Here is a 16,268-nt window from a genome sequence, read left to right on the forward strand (position 1 = left end):
CCATGGTCTGGGTCTCCCAAAAGAACGATAAAGAAAATTCTGCTCATTGTTAAGCAAAAATGGAAGATAGAGATTAGTAATATTGCAGAGGAAACATTATCAGATATTCAGGAATATGTTCCTAAACTCCCATTGAACTCAAAAGGCTTTCACAATTATTTGTTATCCATAGAATATATAGATCCCCAGATGTCTTAGTTAACCCGTTCATGACCTATGACGTACCAGTAAGTCATAGGTCGTGTGTGTCACTTTAATGCAGTCTTGTTTCACCGCACATGTCGGATGATCTGATCAGCAGACATGTGCAGCTAACAGATGCGGGTGGATCTCTGATCTCCGATCCACCCACGCCTGTTGATCAGTTAAATCCCACTGTCAATCTCTATCAGCAAGAGTTAATGTTTGCCGACGTGAAGCGTATCATTCCCGCCCCCATTGGTGGCCTGGTGACGTGAACACAGGGTGCCAATGGGTTATCATATGACATCTGGGGGTCAGCTGATGACCCCTGTGACTGTTATGACGTAGTTCTGGTGAACATTGACCGAGCACAGCTGTTCACAGGAGATCAGCACTTCTGCTGTACGGGGCTGTGCTGAAGCATCACTCTTACAGCAGAAGCGATCAGACTATATCAGCTTCAAGTCCCCTAAGGGAAGTCTTCTTTCTGAAACAAGAGCCAAATTGCATATTTTCCCAAGAAGAAATGCTTCAGGCTGTGTGCCCACAGCGATTTGAACAGCACATGTGCACTTCAAATCGCTGCAGAAACAGTGCGTAATGAATGCAGTGAGAAGCCGATTTCATGCACTCTGGATGCAGCCCCCACCATAGACAGAGCGTGACCTGCATCCAAATCGCTGCGTTCAAAAACGCAACGTGCGCATGGATTATACACAATCTTCATAGATTGTGCTGGGGACGCAGGACGGATGCAGTTACGCTGCAGTGCAATACGCAGCGTAACTGCATGCAAATACGCAACGTGCGCACATAGCCTAAAAGATTTTCTACTGGATACCCAACCACTATTTCCTGAATGAAGGGAGAGTGGAGTAAGATTATCATACTGTAGCTGAAGAACACTGACTATAATGGAAAACTCAGATGAACAGTACTGGGGATTAATCAGCAAGAGAGAGAATATATTGAAAAGCACTAAAAAAAAAAAAAAAAAAAACAATTGTAGTTATATGCTGTTAACATAATATTTATAGCGGGATTAAATGCCAAAGCAGGACTCATCATTCCTGTACACTGGAATATACGTCAGGGAAATCCTGTCAATGTATACAACTGCAAGAAGTGAGAAGAGAGCCTAAAGGCTGCTTTACACCAGACAATCTATCGTGCGATAGATCGTCAGGGTCACGGTTTTTGTGACGCACATCCGGCATCGCTGGCGATGCCGGCCTGTGTGACACCTCCTAGCGACGCAGTATTGCTTACAAATCGTGAGTCGTGTATTGCTCGCTAGGTTCCATAATATCGGTTCGGGCGCCGGTTGTTCATCGTTCCCGTGGCATCACACGTCGCTCCGTGTGACACCACGGGAGCGATGAACATCGCGTACCTGCCTCCCGCGTCAGCTGCCAGCTCTATGTGGAAGGAAGGAGGTGGGCGGGATGTTTACATCCTGCTGATCTCCGCCCCTCCGCTTCCATTGGCCGGCGGCCGTGTGATGTCACTGTGACGCCGAACGTCCCTCCCACTCCAGGAAGTGGACGTTCGCCGCCCACAGCGAGGTCGTATGGACGGGTAAGTATGTGTGACGGGGGTTACCGACTTTGTGCGCCACGGGCAGCGATTTGCCCGTGACACAAAAAGGACGGGGGCGGGTACGATCGATTGTGAAATTGCACAATCGGTCGTACCGTGTAAAGCCCACTTTACTGTGAGTGTCCAAACTAAAGTGATGGTGCCTGAAGACTGGCTATAAAAGACTGGGGCTATAGCTTACATTACGGTCCTTCATCACCTCTCCTGAATGAAGACTCCTAAATCCTTTTCTTTGGCCACTAATAGGGGTGGAGGGGGGGTCATACTGCACAAATCCCAAACATCTAAGTATTTCATAACTGGAAACCACCTTATATCTTTCACCCGTTCCAATTTCTCAGCATTATACATAGCGCAGCTGCAGCACATCTTACCACAATGACGTGAGTTACTGTTGAAAGTGTAGTGTCTCCAGCCATCAGAGTCCGCAAGAGAACGCCATTAGTGCAAAAGGTGAGGAGCGTCTTTGGAGAAACCCTATTGGGCACAGTGCAAGATATTTTTTTAAATAAATGTATTTTACAACAGAAGTTTATTAAGAAGGGAATTTTGTTTACTTACCGTAAATTCCTTTTCTTCTAGCTCCAATTGGGAGACCCAGACAATTGGGTGTATAGCTATGCCTCCGGAGGCCACACAAAGTATTACACTAAAAGTGTAAAGCCCCTCCCCTTCAACCTATACACCCCCCGTACTGCTACGGGCTCATCAGTTTTGGTGCAAAAGCCAGAAGGAGGAAAAAATTATAAACTGGTTTAAAGTAAATTCAATCCGAAGGAATATCGGAGAACTGAAACCATTTAACATGAACAACATGTGTATACAAAAAACAGGGGCGGGTGCTGGGTCTCCCAATTGGAGCTAGAAGAAAAGGAATTTACGGTAAGTAAACAAAATTCCCTTCTTCTTTGTCGCTCCTAATTGGGAGACCCAGACAATTGGGACGTCCAAAAGCAGTCCCTGGGTGGGTAAATAATACCTCATAATAGAGCCGTAACGGCTCCGTCCTACAGGTGGGCAACTGCCGCCTGAAGGACTCGCCTACCTAGGCTGGCATCTGCCGAAGCATAGGTATGCATCTGATAGTGTTTCGTGAAAGTGTGCAGGCTCGACCAGGTAGTTGCCTGACACATCTGCTGAGCCGTAGCCTGGTGTCGCAAGGCCCAGGACGCTCCCACGGCCCTGGTAGAATGGGCCTTCAGTCCTGAGGGAACCGGAAGCCCCGAGGAACGGTAAGCTTCGAGAATTGGTTCCTTGATCCACCGAGCCAGGGTTGATTTGGAAGCTTGTGTCCCTTTACGCTGGCCAGCGACAAGGACAAAGAGAGCATCGGAGCGGCGCAGGGGCGCCGTACGAGAAATGTAGACTCTGAGTGCTCTCACCAGATCTAACAAGTGCAAATCCTTTTCACATTGGTGAACTGGATGAGGACAAAACGAGGGTAAGGAGATGTCCTGATTGAGATGAAAAGTGGGCAAGGCAAATGGCCAGGGAGAAAACGCCTGAGCAGAGCACCACGACAGGAATATTTTCCACGTCCTGTGGTAGATCTTGGCGGACGTTGGTTTCCTAGCCTGTCTCATAGTGGCAATGACCTCTTGAGATAATCCTGAAGACGCTAGGATCCAGGACTCAATGGCCACACAGTCAGGTTGAGGGCCGCAGAATTCAGATGGAAAAACGGCCCTTGAGACAGCAAATCTGGTCGGTCTGGCAGTGCCCACGGTTGGCCGACCGTGAGATGCCACAGATCCGGGTACCACGACCTCCTCGGCCAGTCTGGAGCGACGAGGATGGCGCGGCGGCAGTCGGCCCTTATCTTGCGTAACACTCTGGGCAACAGAGCCAGAGGAAGAAACACATAAGGAAGCTGAAACTGCGACCAATCCTGAACTAAGGCGTCTGCCGCCAGAGCTCTGTGATCTTGAGATCGAGCCATGAATGTTGGGACCTTGTTGTTGTGCCGTGACGCCATTAGGTCGACGTCCGGCATCCCCCAGCGGCAACAGATCTCCTGAAACACGTCCGGGTGAAGGGACCATTCCCCTGCGTCCATGCCCTGGCGACTGAGAAAGTCTGCTTCCCAGTTTTCTACGCCCGTGATGTGAACTGCGGATATGGTGGATGCTGTGGCTTCCACCCACAGCAGAATCCTCCGGACTTCCTGGAAGGCTTGCCGCCTGCGTGTCCCACCTTGGTGGTTGATGTAAGCCACCGCTGTGGAGTTGTCCGACTGAATTCGGATCTGCTTGCCTTCCAGCCACTGCTGGAACGCTTTTAGGGCAAGATACACTGCCCTGATCTCCAGAACATTGATCTGAAGTGAGGACTCTTGCTGAGTCCACGTACCCTGAGCCCTGTGGTGGAGAAAAACTGCTCCCCACCCTGACAGGCTCGCGTCCGTCGTGACCACCGCCCAGGATGGGGGTAGGAAGGATTTCCCTTTCGATAATGAGGTGGGAAGAAGCCACCACCGAAGGGAAGCTTTGGTTGCTTGAGAGAGGGAGACGTTCCTGTCTAGGGACGTCGGCCTCCTGTCCCACTTGCGTAGGATGTCCCATTGAAGAGGACGCAGGTGAAACTGCGCGAAAGGGACTGCTTCCATTGCTGCCACCATCTTCCCCAGGAAGTGCATGAGGTGCGTCAAGGGGTGTGACCGACCTTGAAGGAGAGATTGTACCCCTGTGTGTAGTGAACGCTGTTTGTCCAGCGGAAGCTTCACTATCGCTGGAAGACTATGAAACTCCATGCCAAGATATGTCAGTGATTGGACCGGTGTCAGATTTGACTTTGGAAAATTGATGATCCACCCCCATGTCCCTGAACGATGCTCGGCTCCTATCCAGCAGGGTCCTCAGGAGCTGTGGATGGAGCACGGTCTCCTGTGCCTGGAGACCGATGGGATCCCACTTCACCCCGAGCCCTAATTGAGGGATGGGGAAGGAAAGCAGCATGTGGGCTCCAGCCTGCGTACCCGCAATGGATACCTCAACCTTAACAACACCGCCGACAAAAGTGGGGTGAGAAGGGAGCATGCTGGGGGCCCTGTTATGGGCCCTCTTTTCTTCCATCCGACATAGTCAGCAGCTGCTGCTGACTAAGCTGTGGAGCTATGCGTGGATGTTCGCACAAAGCATAAAAACTGATGAGCCCGTAGCAGTACGGGGGGTGTATAGGCTGAAGGGGAGGGGCTTTACACTTTTAGTGTAATACTTTGTGTGGCCTCCGGAGGCATAGCTATACACCCAATTGTCTGGGTCTCCCAATTAGGAGCGACAAAGAAATTATTTTTTATTTACTGTAGACCAGTAATGTATACTTTCTGATGGCAATAATTCCAGACCTTCTATCACCCCACGGTTATTCCATTTAACTGGTTACTGAATTTTTCAGTTTCTAACTTGGCCAAATCATTATGTAATGAAAAATGCAAAAATATCTGTAACCCTCCATAAGACCTCTGAAGGCTTCCTGTGAGATGTCTCAGTAAGGCACTAGCCCAAGATCCTCTAAAGGGGTTGTCCACCAATTGGAAAACCTATTCTCAATGTGTATGTTTTCCTCTTTTAAAATAATAACACTTGTATCCACCACCGGTGACGGTGTCGTTCCAGCTTTCGACACCATCTCTCCTGGGATTGTATAACAGTGTTAAGTCACACAATCCTTGTGGCCAATCAGCGGCTGCTTCACTCTGCCCCCCTTAGGACGTATCACATACATCCGGAGGAAGTGAGAGCAGCAGCGCACACTTCCATCGGATGTAAGCAACATGTCCCAAGGCAATCCCGGGAGAGAGTGCCTACAATGATGGAACAACAGAAAGAGATGGAAGACTAAGAGCGCAAAAAGGGTCTCATCCCAGTGAGGACAAGAAGGAAAAGCACAGGTACTGCTTAACTTGAGGGGTTGTACAAGTCCCAACCAACTGTTACAGCATAAAAGGCACGGCTGCCACAGCCCCACGTGTAGTCAGAGATGAGGAGGCGATGAAAGGGTTAAAATGTCACTCTGCCATGCAAAAGGTTAATCCAGGTATATCCAGAAAGTGATTTATTATGAATGCGTCTTTGGAGATTCCATCTCCTTCATGAGATACAATCACCAGTGATGGTGTCTAATGGAGATGGAATCTCCTAAAATGCGTTCACAATAAATCACTTTCTGGATATACCTGGATTACCCTTGTGCACGGCAGAGTAACATTTTAACCCTTTCATCGTCTCTTCATCTCTGACAAAGCTGGAATGGCGCCAACACCGTAGGCGTATATAAGTGTTATTTTTATCATACCCTTCAAAGTATATGAACAACATCATAGAGCGAAGGCAGCTGGACTTAGCACCAAGACACAATACTAATGCACTGGGGATGCAGCAGGCCTCTATGATAAAAGATGAGGCAACACACATGCAAAATATTGATGAAACAACCAATCAAACACTTACCTGACATGGAGTGGTGGGGCGGTCACCTAGTACTACAAATACACATGGCTAAGGCTTGTATAGTGCGCCAATCACACAGATACATGTAGTGCACAGTGTCTGGCTCACAGCCTTGCAGTGATGCCCATATTATTAGATTGGGCAGGCTGTACAGTGCTATATAAGTGCACTCCAGAAACACCAATTCCCCAAGCCAACACTTAAAAACCTGGTGCCGAATTCCCTTTAACACCTAATCTGAAAGCACCATAATGTAGAGACAGAGATCCTGGTTCCAGCGATGTGTGACTTACTGAGCTGCTTAGTGTAGATATGATAATCTACTGCTGATTAAACAGTGACTATCATTAGAGGACTACTTGGCGTGCTGCCAAGTAGTCCAGCATATTCATGAGCTCTGTCTAACTGCTAGACTTGCAGCAGTTAAAACAGTTAGTTTATCAAAATGACAGCAAACAGCTCAGTAAGTGACACATTGCTGGAATCAGGGTCTCTGTCTATACATTATGCTGCTCTCAGATTGGGGAACAAAAACCTGGTGACAGATTCCCTTTAGGCGCTTGGTTGCGCCCTGCAAAAGATGAAAAATGTGCAAAGAAAAAGATGTATAAAATACATGAAATATTGGTCAATATTTGGGCCAAAATATGCAAGATCACAACCCATATCAGGGGTCTTCAACTACAACTTTGTAATTCACTTTTTTTTTCTCTATCTCGTTCCGTTTGAGATAAAAATGCTAACTCCGTTGTTTTCCACCAGATGGCGCTATAGGTGGTTTCATTGCGCAGCGCATGGCTACTTTACTATATCTAGACACCACTTCTATGCCTATAGCTGCCGCCGTTCTCAAGTTAATGGCGGTGCACAGGATATGGGTGGACACACTGTATGTTGCAAATGTTAGGCCCTGATTGCCTTATTTTACTTGCTCAGGGACTGCCTGAATCCCACTTTTATGGACTTCAAAAACTGTTGGGAAACTAGCCTCACAGTGGATTGTAATGGAATCAGGTTTGGCTGAGATTTTGGAAGTCTTAGGAAATTAGGAAAATAATGCACATACCGGCTCTCTAAACGAATCTGGTAACCGATAGTTTGACCAATTTTCTCTCCCCTTTCTGCAGCAACCCTTTCTGCAACGGCAATTGCAGCCAGACGCCTCGGCTGAGTGCAGAAGATTCGACAAGCAGTTCCATTTCTGTAGCAGTCATCAAGAAGGAACTGGGAAATCTTATAGACAAAACAAAGGAAGAGGTCACGCAAAGACAAAAAAGTGATTACTGTGCTAAATAATATACATTAAGCCTCCTTCACACATCAGTGTTTAAACACATAGATGAAACAATGGTACCAGTGTCATCAGTGTTTGCATCCGACTGGGAGTGTGACATCGGGTGTCCATTTTTAAAATCAGTGGTCATCAGTGTTTTTAATGGATGTATCATTAACCACATTAACTTCTCCTATACTTTGAACTGTTAAACTCGTACAGAACACTGATGTCATCGGAGTATTGCACGCAATTTTCATAAACCCATAACTTGTATTGGCCTTTGTCATCAGTGCTGGCCAAAAAAACAGCATGTCTCTGTGTGTTTTGGACAGACACACGGTCCATGTAAAAGCACGGACATGTGAGCAGCAAAATAGCTTATAATGTGTACGTGTATCTAACAAAAAACGGATGCCACATGGATATGTGAACGAGGCCTAAAATACTAAAAGGAAAAGAAAATAACCTGAGGCTGTCGCCCCCAACCACACCATCGGTTTTAACTGTTAGAAAGACATGCTGTGTGCAGTTAGCTGTAAATCGATTTGCAGGACTAGGTGCTCCAGCCATGTGCATAATCTGTGGCCGCTGGTTGAGAGCTCTAAGAGCAGTGTCTTGCCTTACAGCACATGTGGCTTTCCTTTCATCAGACAGTCTGGCACAATGTCACTACCGAGTCACTGCACAGGGTCCTGCAAATCAATTTGCAGCAACTGTAATGCGGACGATTGAGCATGTTGAGTGTCTACATGCACAATCCTTTGGCTTACAAGGGTGATAAGCTTCTTTCGCTCTAAAAGCTGAGAACACATGCATGCTCGTCAGTTCGTACACGCCAAGTAGATGTATGGTTGATGGAAACACATAGCTTGGCAATCCGCTAATCAAAGAAATCACATTTGGCCAATAGCTATTGAAGCCATCCTTTAACATGCAGAGTCCAAAAATGTTAAAAATTAATTTGGTAACTGCTAACAAACAAAAGCCACACAATATATCAATACACAGATACAAAATATTTGAGAATATCTCTAGGAGCATTTACACAATGATTATTTTAATTTTTCAGTGAAAAATGTGTGTCTTACCTGGGTGGTTTTTCCTGATCCTGTTTCTCCAACAATCAGAACAACTTTATTTTCCTTAATGATCTGAACAATCTCTTCTCGTTTTTCATATACTGGTAAAGACTGGCGGAAAGAGTCAAAGTCAGAATCCCCTCTTCTCATGGGGACTTGGGGGATGCCGTTGTTTAGCCGTCCACTGGTTTTGCTCATTTCACGGCTCTCTATAAACAAAACATTTCAAATTCTTAAATCTGCGAAATTACAACAAATACGGCCTCAAACTAAAGCGGGCTTTACACGCTACGATATCGTTAATGAATTATCGTTGGGGTCACGGTGTTAGTGACGCACATCCAGGCTTCATTAACGAGATTGCAGCGTGTGACAATTTTGAGCGTCCTTAAACGATCGCAAAAACGCTCAAAATCGTTTGCCGCGGAGAGGTTGTCCTGAAACAAAAAATCGTTTTAATCTTTTTAGCGATGTTGTTCCTCGTTCCTGTGGCAGCACACATCGCTATGTGTGACACCGCAGGAGCGACGAACCTCTCCTTACCTACCTCCACCGGCAATGAGGAAGGAAGAAGGTGGGCGGGATGTTACGTCCCACTCAACTCCGCCCCTCCGCTTCTATTGGACGCCTGCCGTGTGACGTCGCAGAGCAGGTATGTGCATGTGACGCTGCCGTAGCGATAATGTTCGCTACGGCAGCGATCACACAATATCGCATGTACGACGGGGGCGGGTGCTATCGTGCTCGACATTGCTAGCATCGGGTATCGATGTCGCAGCGTGTAAAGCCCGCTTAACTCCATTACCCAAGAACAATCCTAATGATATGTAGAGGACTTTCTGACATAATGCAAAGCTTCACAGAGTTCGCATAACTCTTATGTCTTGAAATGGCTAATTTCATGCGTATGACTGTAAGTTACCTCCCTCCCACCCAACACAACACACACAGTGTGGCAAATCCACAGCATTTTCAGTACAGAAAAATGAAAACCTCACCGGCCTCCAATGCTGAGATATTTCCCCGCTCTGTCTTCGGCAGCAGCTCGGTCCTTTCCTTGTTAGTCACAGGAAAGCGCTGGAAGAGGCTTCTCATGGCATGTCTTGTGGTCTGTACCAGGCAGCAGGACATATGCGCTCTGCAGCCTTCAGAGCCATCCTTCTTCCTTATTGTTAAAAATCTATTAGTGCCTTTGCTGAAAACAAAAATATAAAAATAATGAGACGAGAAAAAGCAAGTGGCACTCACCACTGGAGCATTATTTTGTACTTTTTTATTCCAAAATCATAAGGGAATACAGAGCGAAAACATAGACTGAGCTACATCCGTTTCGCCTGTCATTATGCTTCATCTGGCCCTGACATCACACCTCTATGCCCTTCCTTTTATATTCACCAGAAATATTTATATTATTAAAAACACTATTCAGCAGGCAGGGGTCATGATGCATGCATGACTCTGCCTTTCCTGAGCCAGTGCATGTATCCTGTCTCCGGGTTTAGGTCTCTTGGGAGGGGCCTGTTCGCTCTGGCCTTGTTCCGGAGGTCACGCCGCCATATCTTGGTGCTGCTGCCTTCGGAATTCCACCAGTGATTTCTCTGGCTTTGCAGTGTGCTCCGTTAGTGTGCGACATTCTCCGTTTCTTGTCCTGCTACCCGGTACTGTTTGTCATGACCTCCATTCCCTTGCCCAACGTGACTTCCGTCCCTCCTGCCTATCCTAATCTCCGTCTCCCTGACCTGAAATGACCTCAGTTTCCCCGGTCTGTCCTGTTCTCCATTCCTCCTGCCCATCCGTACCTCCGTCTCTCCTACCTGACCTTTCTTCCATACCTCCCTGTCCTCCGGTCTCCTGTCCTGTCCCGTGTTACCCACGTCCTCCCCTGTGCTTACTTGCTCTCCCGGTATCAGACCTCGGCCCTGTTCTTTGACTTTGGATAGTTTTCTCCTTGGTACAGTCGTGACATCTCGGCATAGACCCTGACTGATCGACCTGTCTTGTGTTGGCGACCTCTAGTGGGCATCTGTCTAACCACACTCAGCAGTTCTTTTCCTACCCAAGTCCCTGCGCCCCCTATCAGTAACTTGACATTAGGTATACAAAGGTATACAAAGTGATTACAGAAACTATAAACAAGTAAAAAAGACAACATAGAAAGTATAAATCACAAAGGTAAACTAAAATGTAACAAGAAGGAGCAGGGTTGATTACTATCATTCAGACCTCCATTTTAATGTCCTCTTTGTAAGACTTTTTGTGACAATTCATTCCCTCTCGTGGTACTTATTGCAAATATAAACCCATAACATGCATTCATCACTAATATGTTCCTCCCTCATATGTTTAATGAGCGTGGGACAGCCTTTCCTAGATTGTGTTGAATAAACATGTGTACTGAAAAGAAGTCTACATTAAAAATTGCTATTCAGATTTTACCGCAAGAAATCCCTAAGAAAATAATTTTCACATCTCAATTTACTGTATAATAAAAAAAACCTTTGAAAGGAAACTGTCGCTGGAAAAGCAGTCATTTTATTAGGACAGACGTCCTCAACCTTTTTAAATGGCACCAGACAATATAAAATGACATCTTCAGCAGGTTGTTTCTGGTGCTTCCCATGGTCTTTGTTTAATTATCTGTAGCAAATAAATGTGATCTGTACAAGTGACCAGTGCAGACAATCACTGCCCTCAGAAAAGCATGTCACGTAATGGCTGAGGACATTGACTGGCATCAGTGGTCATGGGAGAAGAAAGACAAATCAAGTGAACAAAAAAGAGCCGCAGCTCCGTAAGGGCGGTGCCTGAACAGCGGTGGAGGTAGCGGTGACTGTCATTTTATCAAACTGCCTGTCTTTGGGTGTGTTTTGTTAAGATCTAGGTAAAACCGTTCATAGCAAAAATGAAAAAAAAAACAAACAAAAACTGACTTTCCATTAACCCCTTAGTGACGGAGCTAATTTTCACCTTAATGACCAGACCAAATTTTGCAATTCTGACCAGTGTCACTTCATGAGGTTATAACTCTGGAACGCTTCAACGGATCCCGGTGATTCTGAGACTGTTTTTTCGTCACATATTGGACTTCATGTTAGTACCAAATTTAGGACAATATTTTTTGCGTTTATTGAAGAAAAAAATTGAATATTGGCAAAAATTTTGAAAATTTAGCAATTTTCAACTTTTGAATTTTTATACCGTTAAACCAGAGATTTCTGTGACACAAAATAGTTAATAAATAACATTTCCCACATGTCTACTTTACATCAGCACAATTTTGGAAACAAAATTTTTTTTTGTTAGGAAGTTAGAGGGGTTCAAAGTTTATCAGCGATTTCTCATTTTTACATCAAAATTTACAAAACCATTTTTTTAGGGACCACATCACATTTGAAGTGACTTCAATAGGCCTAGATGACAGAAAATACCCAAAAGTGACATCATTATAAAAACTGCACCCCCCAAAGTACTCAAAACCACATTCAAGAAGTTTATTAACCCTTCAGGTGCTTCACATGAACAAAAGCAATGTGGAATGAAAAAAAGCAAAAATTAAATTTTACCTAAAAATGTTGCTCTAACCCAAATTTATTCACTTTTAGAAGAACTAACACAACAAAATGGACCCCAAACCTTGTTCCCCACTTTCTTATGAGTGCGCCGATACCCCACATGTGGTCAGAAACCTCTGTTTGGACAAATGGGAGGGCTCGGAACAGAAGGAGCAATATTTGAATTTTGGAAAGCAAATTTGGCTGAAATAGATTGCGAGCACCATGTTGCATTTACAGGTCCGCTAAGGTACCTAAACAGAAGAAACCCCTCACAAGTGACACCATTTTGGAAACTAGACCCCTCAAGGCTTCTATCTAGGGGTATAGTGAGCATTTTAGATCCACAGGTACTTCACAGATTTTGTTAACGTTACGTTGTCATATTGAAAATTTTAATAATTTTCTCAAAAATGTTGCTTTAGCATCAATTTTCTCACTTTTTCAAGAGGTAATTCCAAAAATTTGACCTCAAGGTTTGTTAACCACTTTTTTATGAGCGCGGTGATACCTCACATGTGGTCTGAAACCTTTGTTTGGACAAATGGGAGGGCTTGGAACGAAAGGAGCAATATTTGAATTTTGGAAAGGAAATTTGGCTGAAAAAGATTGCGGGCACCATGTCACATTTGGAGGACCCCTAAGGTACCTAAACAGCAGAAACCCCACACAAGTGACCCCATTTTGGAAACTAGGCCCCTCAAGGAATTTATCTAGATGTTTGGTGAGTACCCTGAACCCCCAGGTGCTTCACAGAATTTTATAACGTTGAGCCATGAAAAAAAAAAAAAAAAAAAATTGTACCACAAAATTGTTATTTCAACCAGGTAGCTTTTTTTTTTACAAGAGTAAAAGGAAAAAATTCAGCATAACATTTATTGTGCAATTTCTCCTGAGTTTGGCGATACCTTATATGTGGTGGAAATCAACTGTTTGGGCGCATGGCAGGGCTCGGAAGGGAAGGAGTGCCATTTGACTGCAAAATTGGCTGGAATCAATAGCGGACGCCAGGTTGCATTTGGAGAGCCCCTGAGGTGCCTAAACAGTGGAGGTCCCCCACAAGTGACTCCATTCTGGAAACAAGACACCTCAAGGCTTTTATCTAGGTGTATAGTGAGCAGTATGAATCCACAAATACTTCACAGAATTTGATAAGCTTAGGTTGCCATATTGAAAATTTTCATTTTTTTCACAAAAATGTTGCTTCAGCATCAAATTTCTCACTTTTTCAAGAGACAACAACAAACCGTGGACCCAACAGGTTGTTATCCAATGTCTTATGAGCACAGGGATACCCCACATGTGGCCAAAAACCTCTGTTTGGATAAATGGGAGGGCTTGGAATGGAAGCAGCACCATTTGAATTCTGGAAAAGTTGAAATAAATTGCGGGCACCATGTCACATTAGCAGGGCCCCTTGGGTACCTATACATTAGAAACCCCCACAAGTGACCCCATTTTGGAAACTGGATTTTATTCAGGAGTATAATAAGCATTTTGAATCCACAGGTACTTCACAAAAATGTTGCTGTAGCAACCAATGTCTCACTTTTAGGCTATGTGGCCATGAGCCAGCGACACGGCGTCTAGTACACAGTGTCAGCCTCCTGCAGAGATGTGAGTGTTGTCCACGGGAGAACGCAGCTGCCCATGCCCACGATTTGGGTTCAGGCCGCTGTGGAGCTCTATGCTACCTGCAGAGAACACTCATCTCCGCAGCATAAATTGACATGCTGAGGCTCGGGAAGCTGCGCCACAGGTCAGTTTATGTGGCAGAGAAAAGAAGCACATTGGGCAAGCACATTGGGCATGGGATTTCTAAAAATCCTTCCACTGTGCTTCTCCTGCACAACGCAGCGTTATGGACGCAGGGAAAACACTCTGCGCCCAAAACGCTGCAAATCCCGATTGTGGGCGTACAGCCTAAAATGCTACAATGGATGAATGGATACATGTCAAACATATATAACGTCCCACCCCCTGCATATTCTAAGCTGGCGCCCTTTAGTGCCTTTCATGTGGCACTAAAGGGTGCCTAGCCTTGTATTTAGCCCCCCAAAAAAATAATAATTAAAATAAACGACGTGGGGTCCCCCCCATTTTTGATAGCCAGCTAGGGTAAAGCAGACAGCTGTAGCCTGCAAACCACAGCTGACAGCTTCACCTTGTCTGGTGATCAATTTGGAGGGCTCCCCAGGCGTTTTTTTTAAAAAAAAAAAAAACGTGGGGTCCCCCCCAAATTAGATCACCAGCCAAGGTGAAGCGGACAGCTGGGGTCTGGTATTCTCAGGGTGGGAAGAGCCATGGTTATTGGACTCTTCCCAGCCTAAAAATAGCAGGCCGCAGCCACCCCAGAAGTGGCGCATCCATTAGATGCGCCAATCCTGGCGCTTCGCCCCAGCTCATCCCGCGCCCTGGTGCGGTGGCAGACGGGGTAATATATGGGGTTGATACCAGCTGTAATGTCACCTGGCATCAAGCCCTGGGGTTAGTGATGTCACGGCATCTGAACAGATACCCGACATCACTAACCCAGTCAAGTAATAGACAAAAAAAAAAAGACAAAAAAAAAATTTATTTGAAAAAAAAACTCCCCGAAACATTCCTCTTTCCCCAATTTATTGAAAATAAAGAAATTACGGTCGCTGTAATCCGCTGTAATCCGTGAGGTCCCACGCCGACTCTGGATCTTCTAGAATATGGGGGGCACGTTCAGGGAACGTATCCCCCATTTTCTGGAAGAGCAAGCTCTCCATGAGCAGTGTGGGTGCAGTAATCTGAGAATACTGCACTCACACTGCCCCGGTCCAACTTAGGGCAGAGTGACCTGCAGTAACCTCATTCCAGAATATGAGGGGCACGCTCACAGAACGTACCCCCCATTTTCTGGAACAGCAGTCTCTCCATGTGAGGACCACACTCCTCACATGGAGAGACTGCTGATTACTGCACTCACTCTCCCCCGGTCCACAGTGGAGCAGCCTGTGCATCAGCGACGTCAGCGTCCCTGCAAGACTGACGTCGCTGATGCACAGGCTGCTCCACTGTGGACCGGGGGAGGAATCCAGCTGACAGCCGCTGTCTGCGCATGCGCCGTCAGCATTCAAGAAGGAGGCGGCGTGATCGCGGGACGGATCACCAGACAGGTAACGTATGACCGGGGGCTCGGGGGCTCGGGGGCTGGGGGGCTGGGGGGCTGGGTGATGGGGGGTGACCTAGTGGGACCTGGGGGGACCTGGGGACACCTTTCTGCCGCATGTGACGTGTCACATGCGGCAGAAAGAGCAGAATGAATGCGGGGGAGGGGGGGTGGCTCTGGAGACCCGGAGGGGGCTCCGGTGACCAGAGGGCTCCGGTGGACCGGAGGAGGGGTCAGGGGGAGGACATTTCCCTCCGATCTGAAATGTTTGATCATTTCAGATCGGAGGGAAATGAATGCAGAGCCGGCGGCGGCAGTTTTCAGCGCGCGTCGGCGCCATCTTGCACGCTCCGGAGGGGGGCTCTGAAGAACTGGAGGGGGCTCCAGGGACCAAAGAGCTCCGGTGTACCGGAGGAGAGGTCAGGAGGGGGACATTTCCCTCCGATCTGAAATGTTTGATCATTTCAGATCGGAGGGAAATGAATGCAGAGGCGGCGGCGGCGGGAGTTTTCAGCGCGCGTCGGCGCCATCTTGGATTTTCCGGAGGGGGGGGGGGGGGTTGGATGGATTTCTCCGGTACCGGGGGCTTTGGGGGCACTAAGGGCTCACATTTATTACTCATCTGACATGTTTGATCACGTCAGATGAGAAATAAATAAATTTTACCAGCCATTTTTTTTTTTTTTATGTTGTCGCCGGTATACGGTGTATACCGGCGATCGCATTAACGGGGTGCATACAAAACACCCCGATTCATAATCTGGGGGGTCTCAGCTACCCCCGGTAGCTGAAACCCCCGAGATTTTTCGTCACTGGGGGGCACTACAGGGTTTTTCCGGCCTGACGTCTCAAGACGTCGGAACAGAATAAGTACCCTGTTTTTCCGACGTCTTGAGACGTTAGGCCGTCGCTATGGGGTTAATGCTGTGTGCAGTGTGCTTTTCATGCGTTTCTTGGTGCAGATTGTGGTACATATCTGCATGCCTATCTGTA

At 46.6% G+C, this 16,268-nt stretch overlaps 1 protein-coding gene across 6 annotated transcripts in view; it reads right to left on the reverse strand.

Annotated features, from left to right (window-relative positions):
* Positions 1–16,268, reverse strand: part of YTHDC2 (YTH N6-methyladenosine RNA binding protein C2) — a 276,916-nt gene that overhangs the window by 225,404 nt on the left and 35,244 nt on the right. For all 6 annotated transcript variants that reach the window (XM_075325002.1, XM_075325005.1, XM_075325003.1 and 3 more), the window contains exons 4-7: positions 9,584–9,780; positions 8,595–8,794; positions 7,297–7,463; positions 2,157–2,259 (exon numbers count right to left, since the gene is read on the reverse strand). In XM_075325002.1, coding sequence (XP_075181117.1) covers positions 2,157–2,259; positions 7,297–7,463; positions 8,595–8,794; positions 9,584–9,780 — 667 coding nt within the window. The remainder of the gene's footprint in view (positions 1–2,156; positions 2,260–7,296; positions 7,464–8,594; positions 8,795–9,583; positions 9,781–16,268) is intronic.

Source organism: Anomaloglossus baeobatrachus, chromosome 1, assembly GCF_048569485.1.
Source record: "Anomaloglossus baeobatrachus isolate aAnoBae1 chromosome 1, aAnoBae1.hap1, whole genome shotgun sequence".
NCBI lineage: Eukaryota > Metazoa > Chordata > Amphibia > Anura > Aromobatidae > Anomaloglossus > Anomaloglossus baeobatrachus.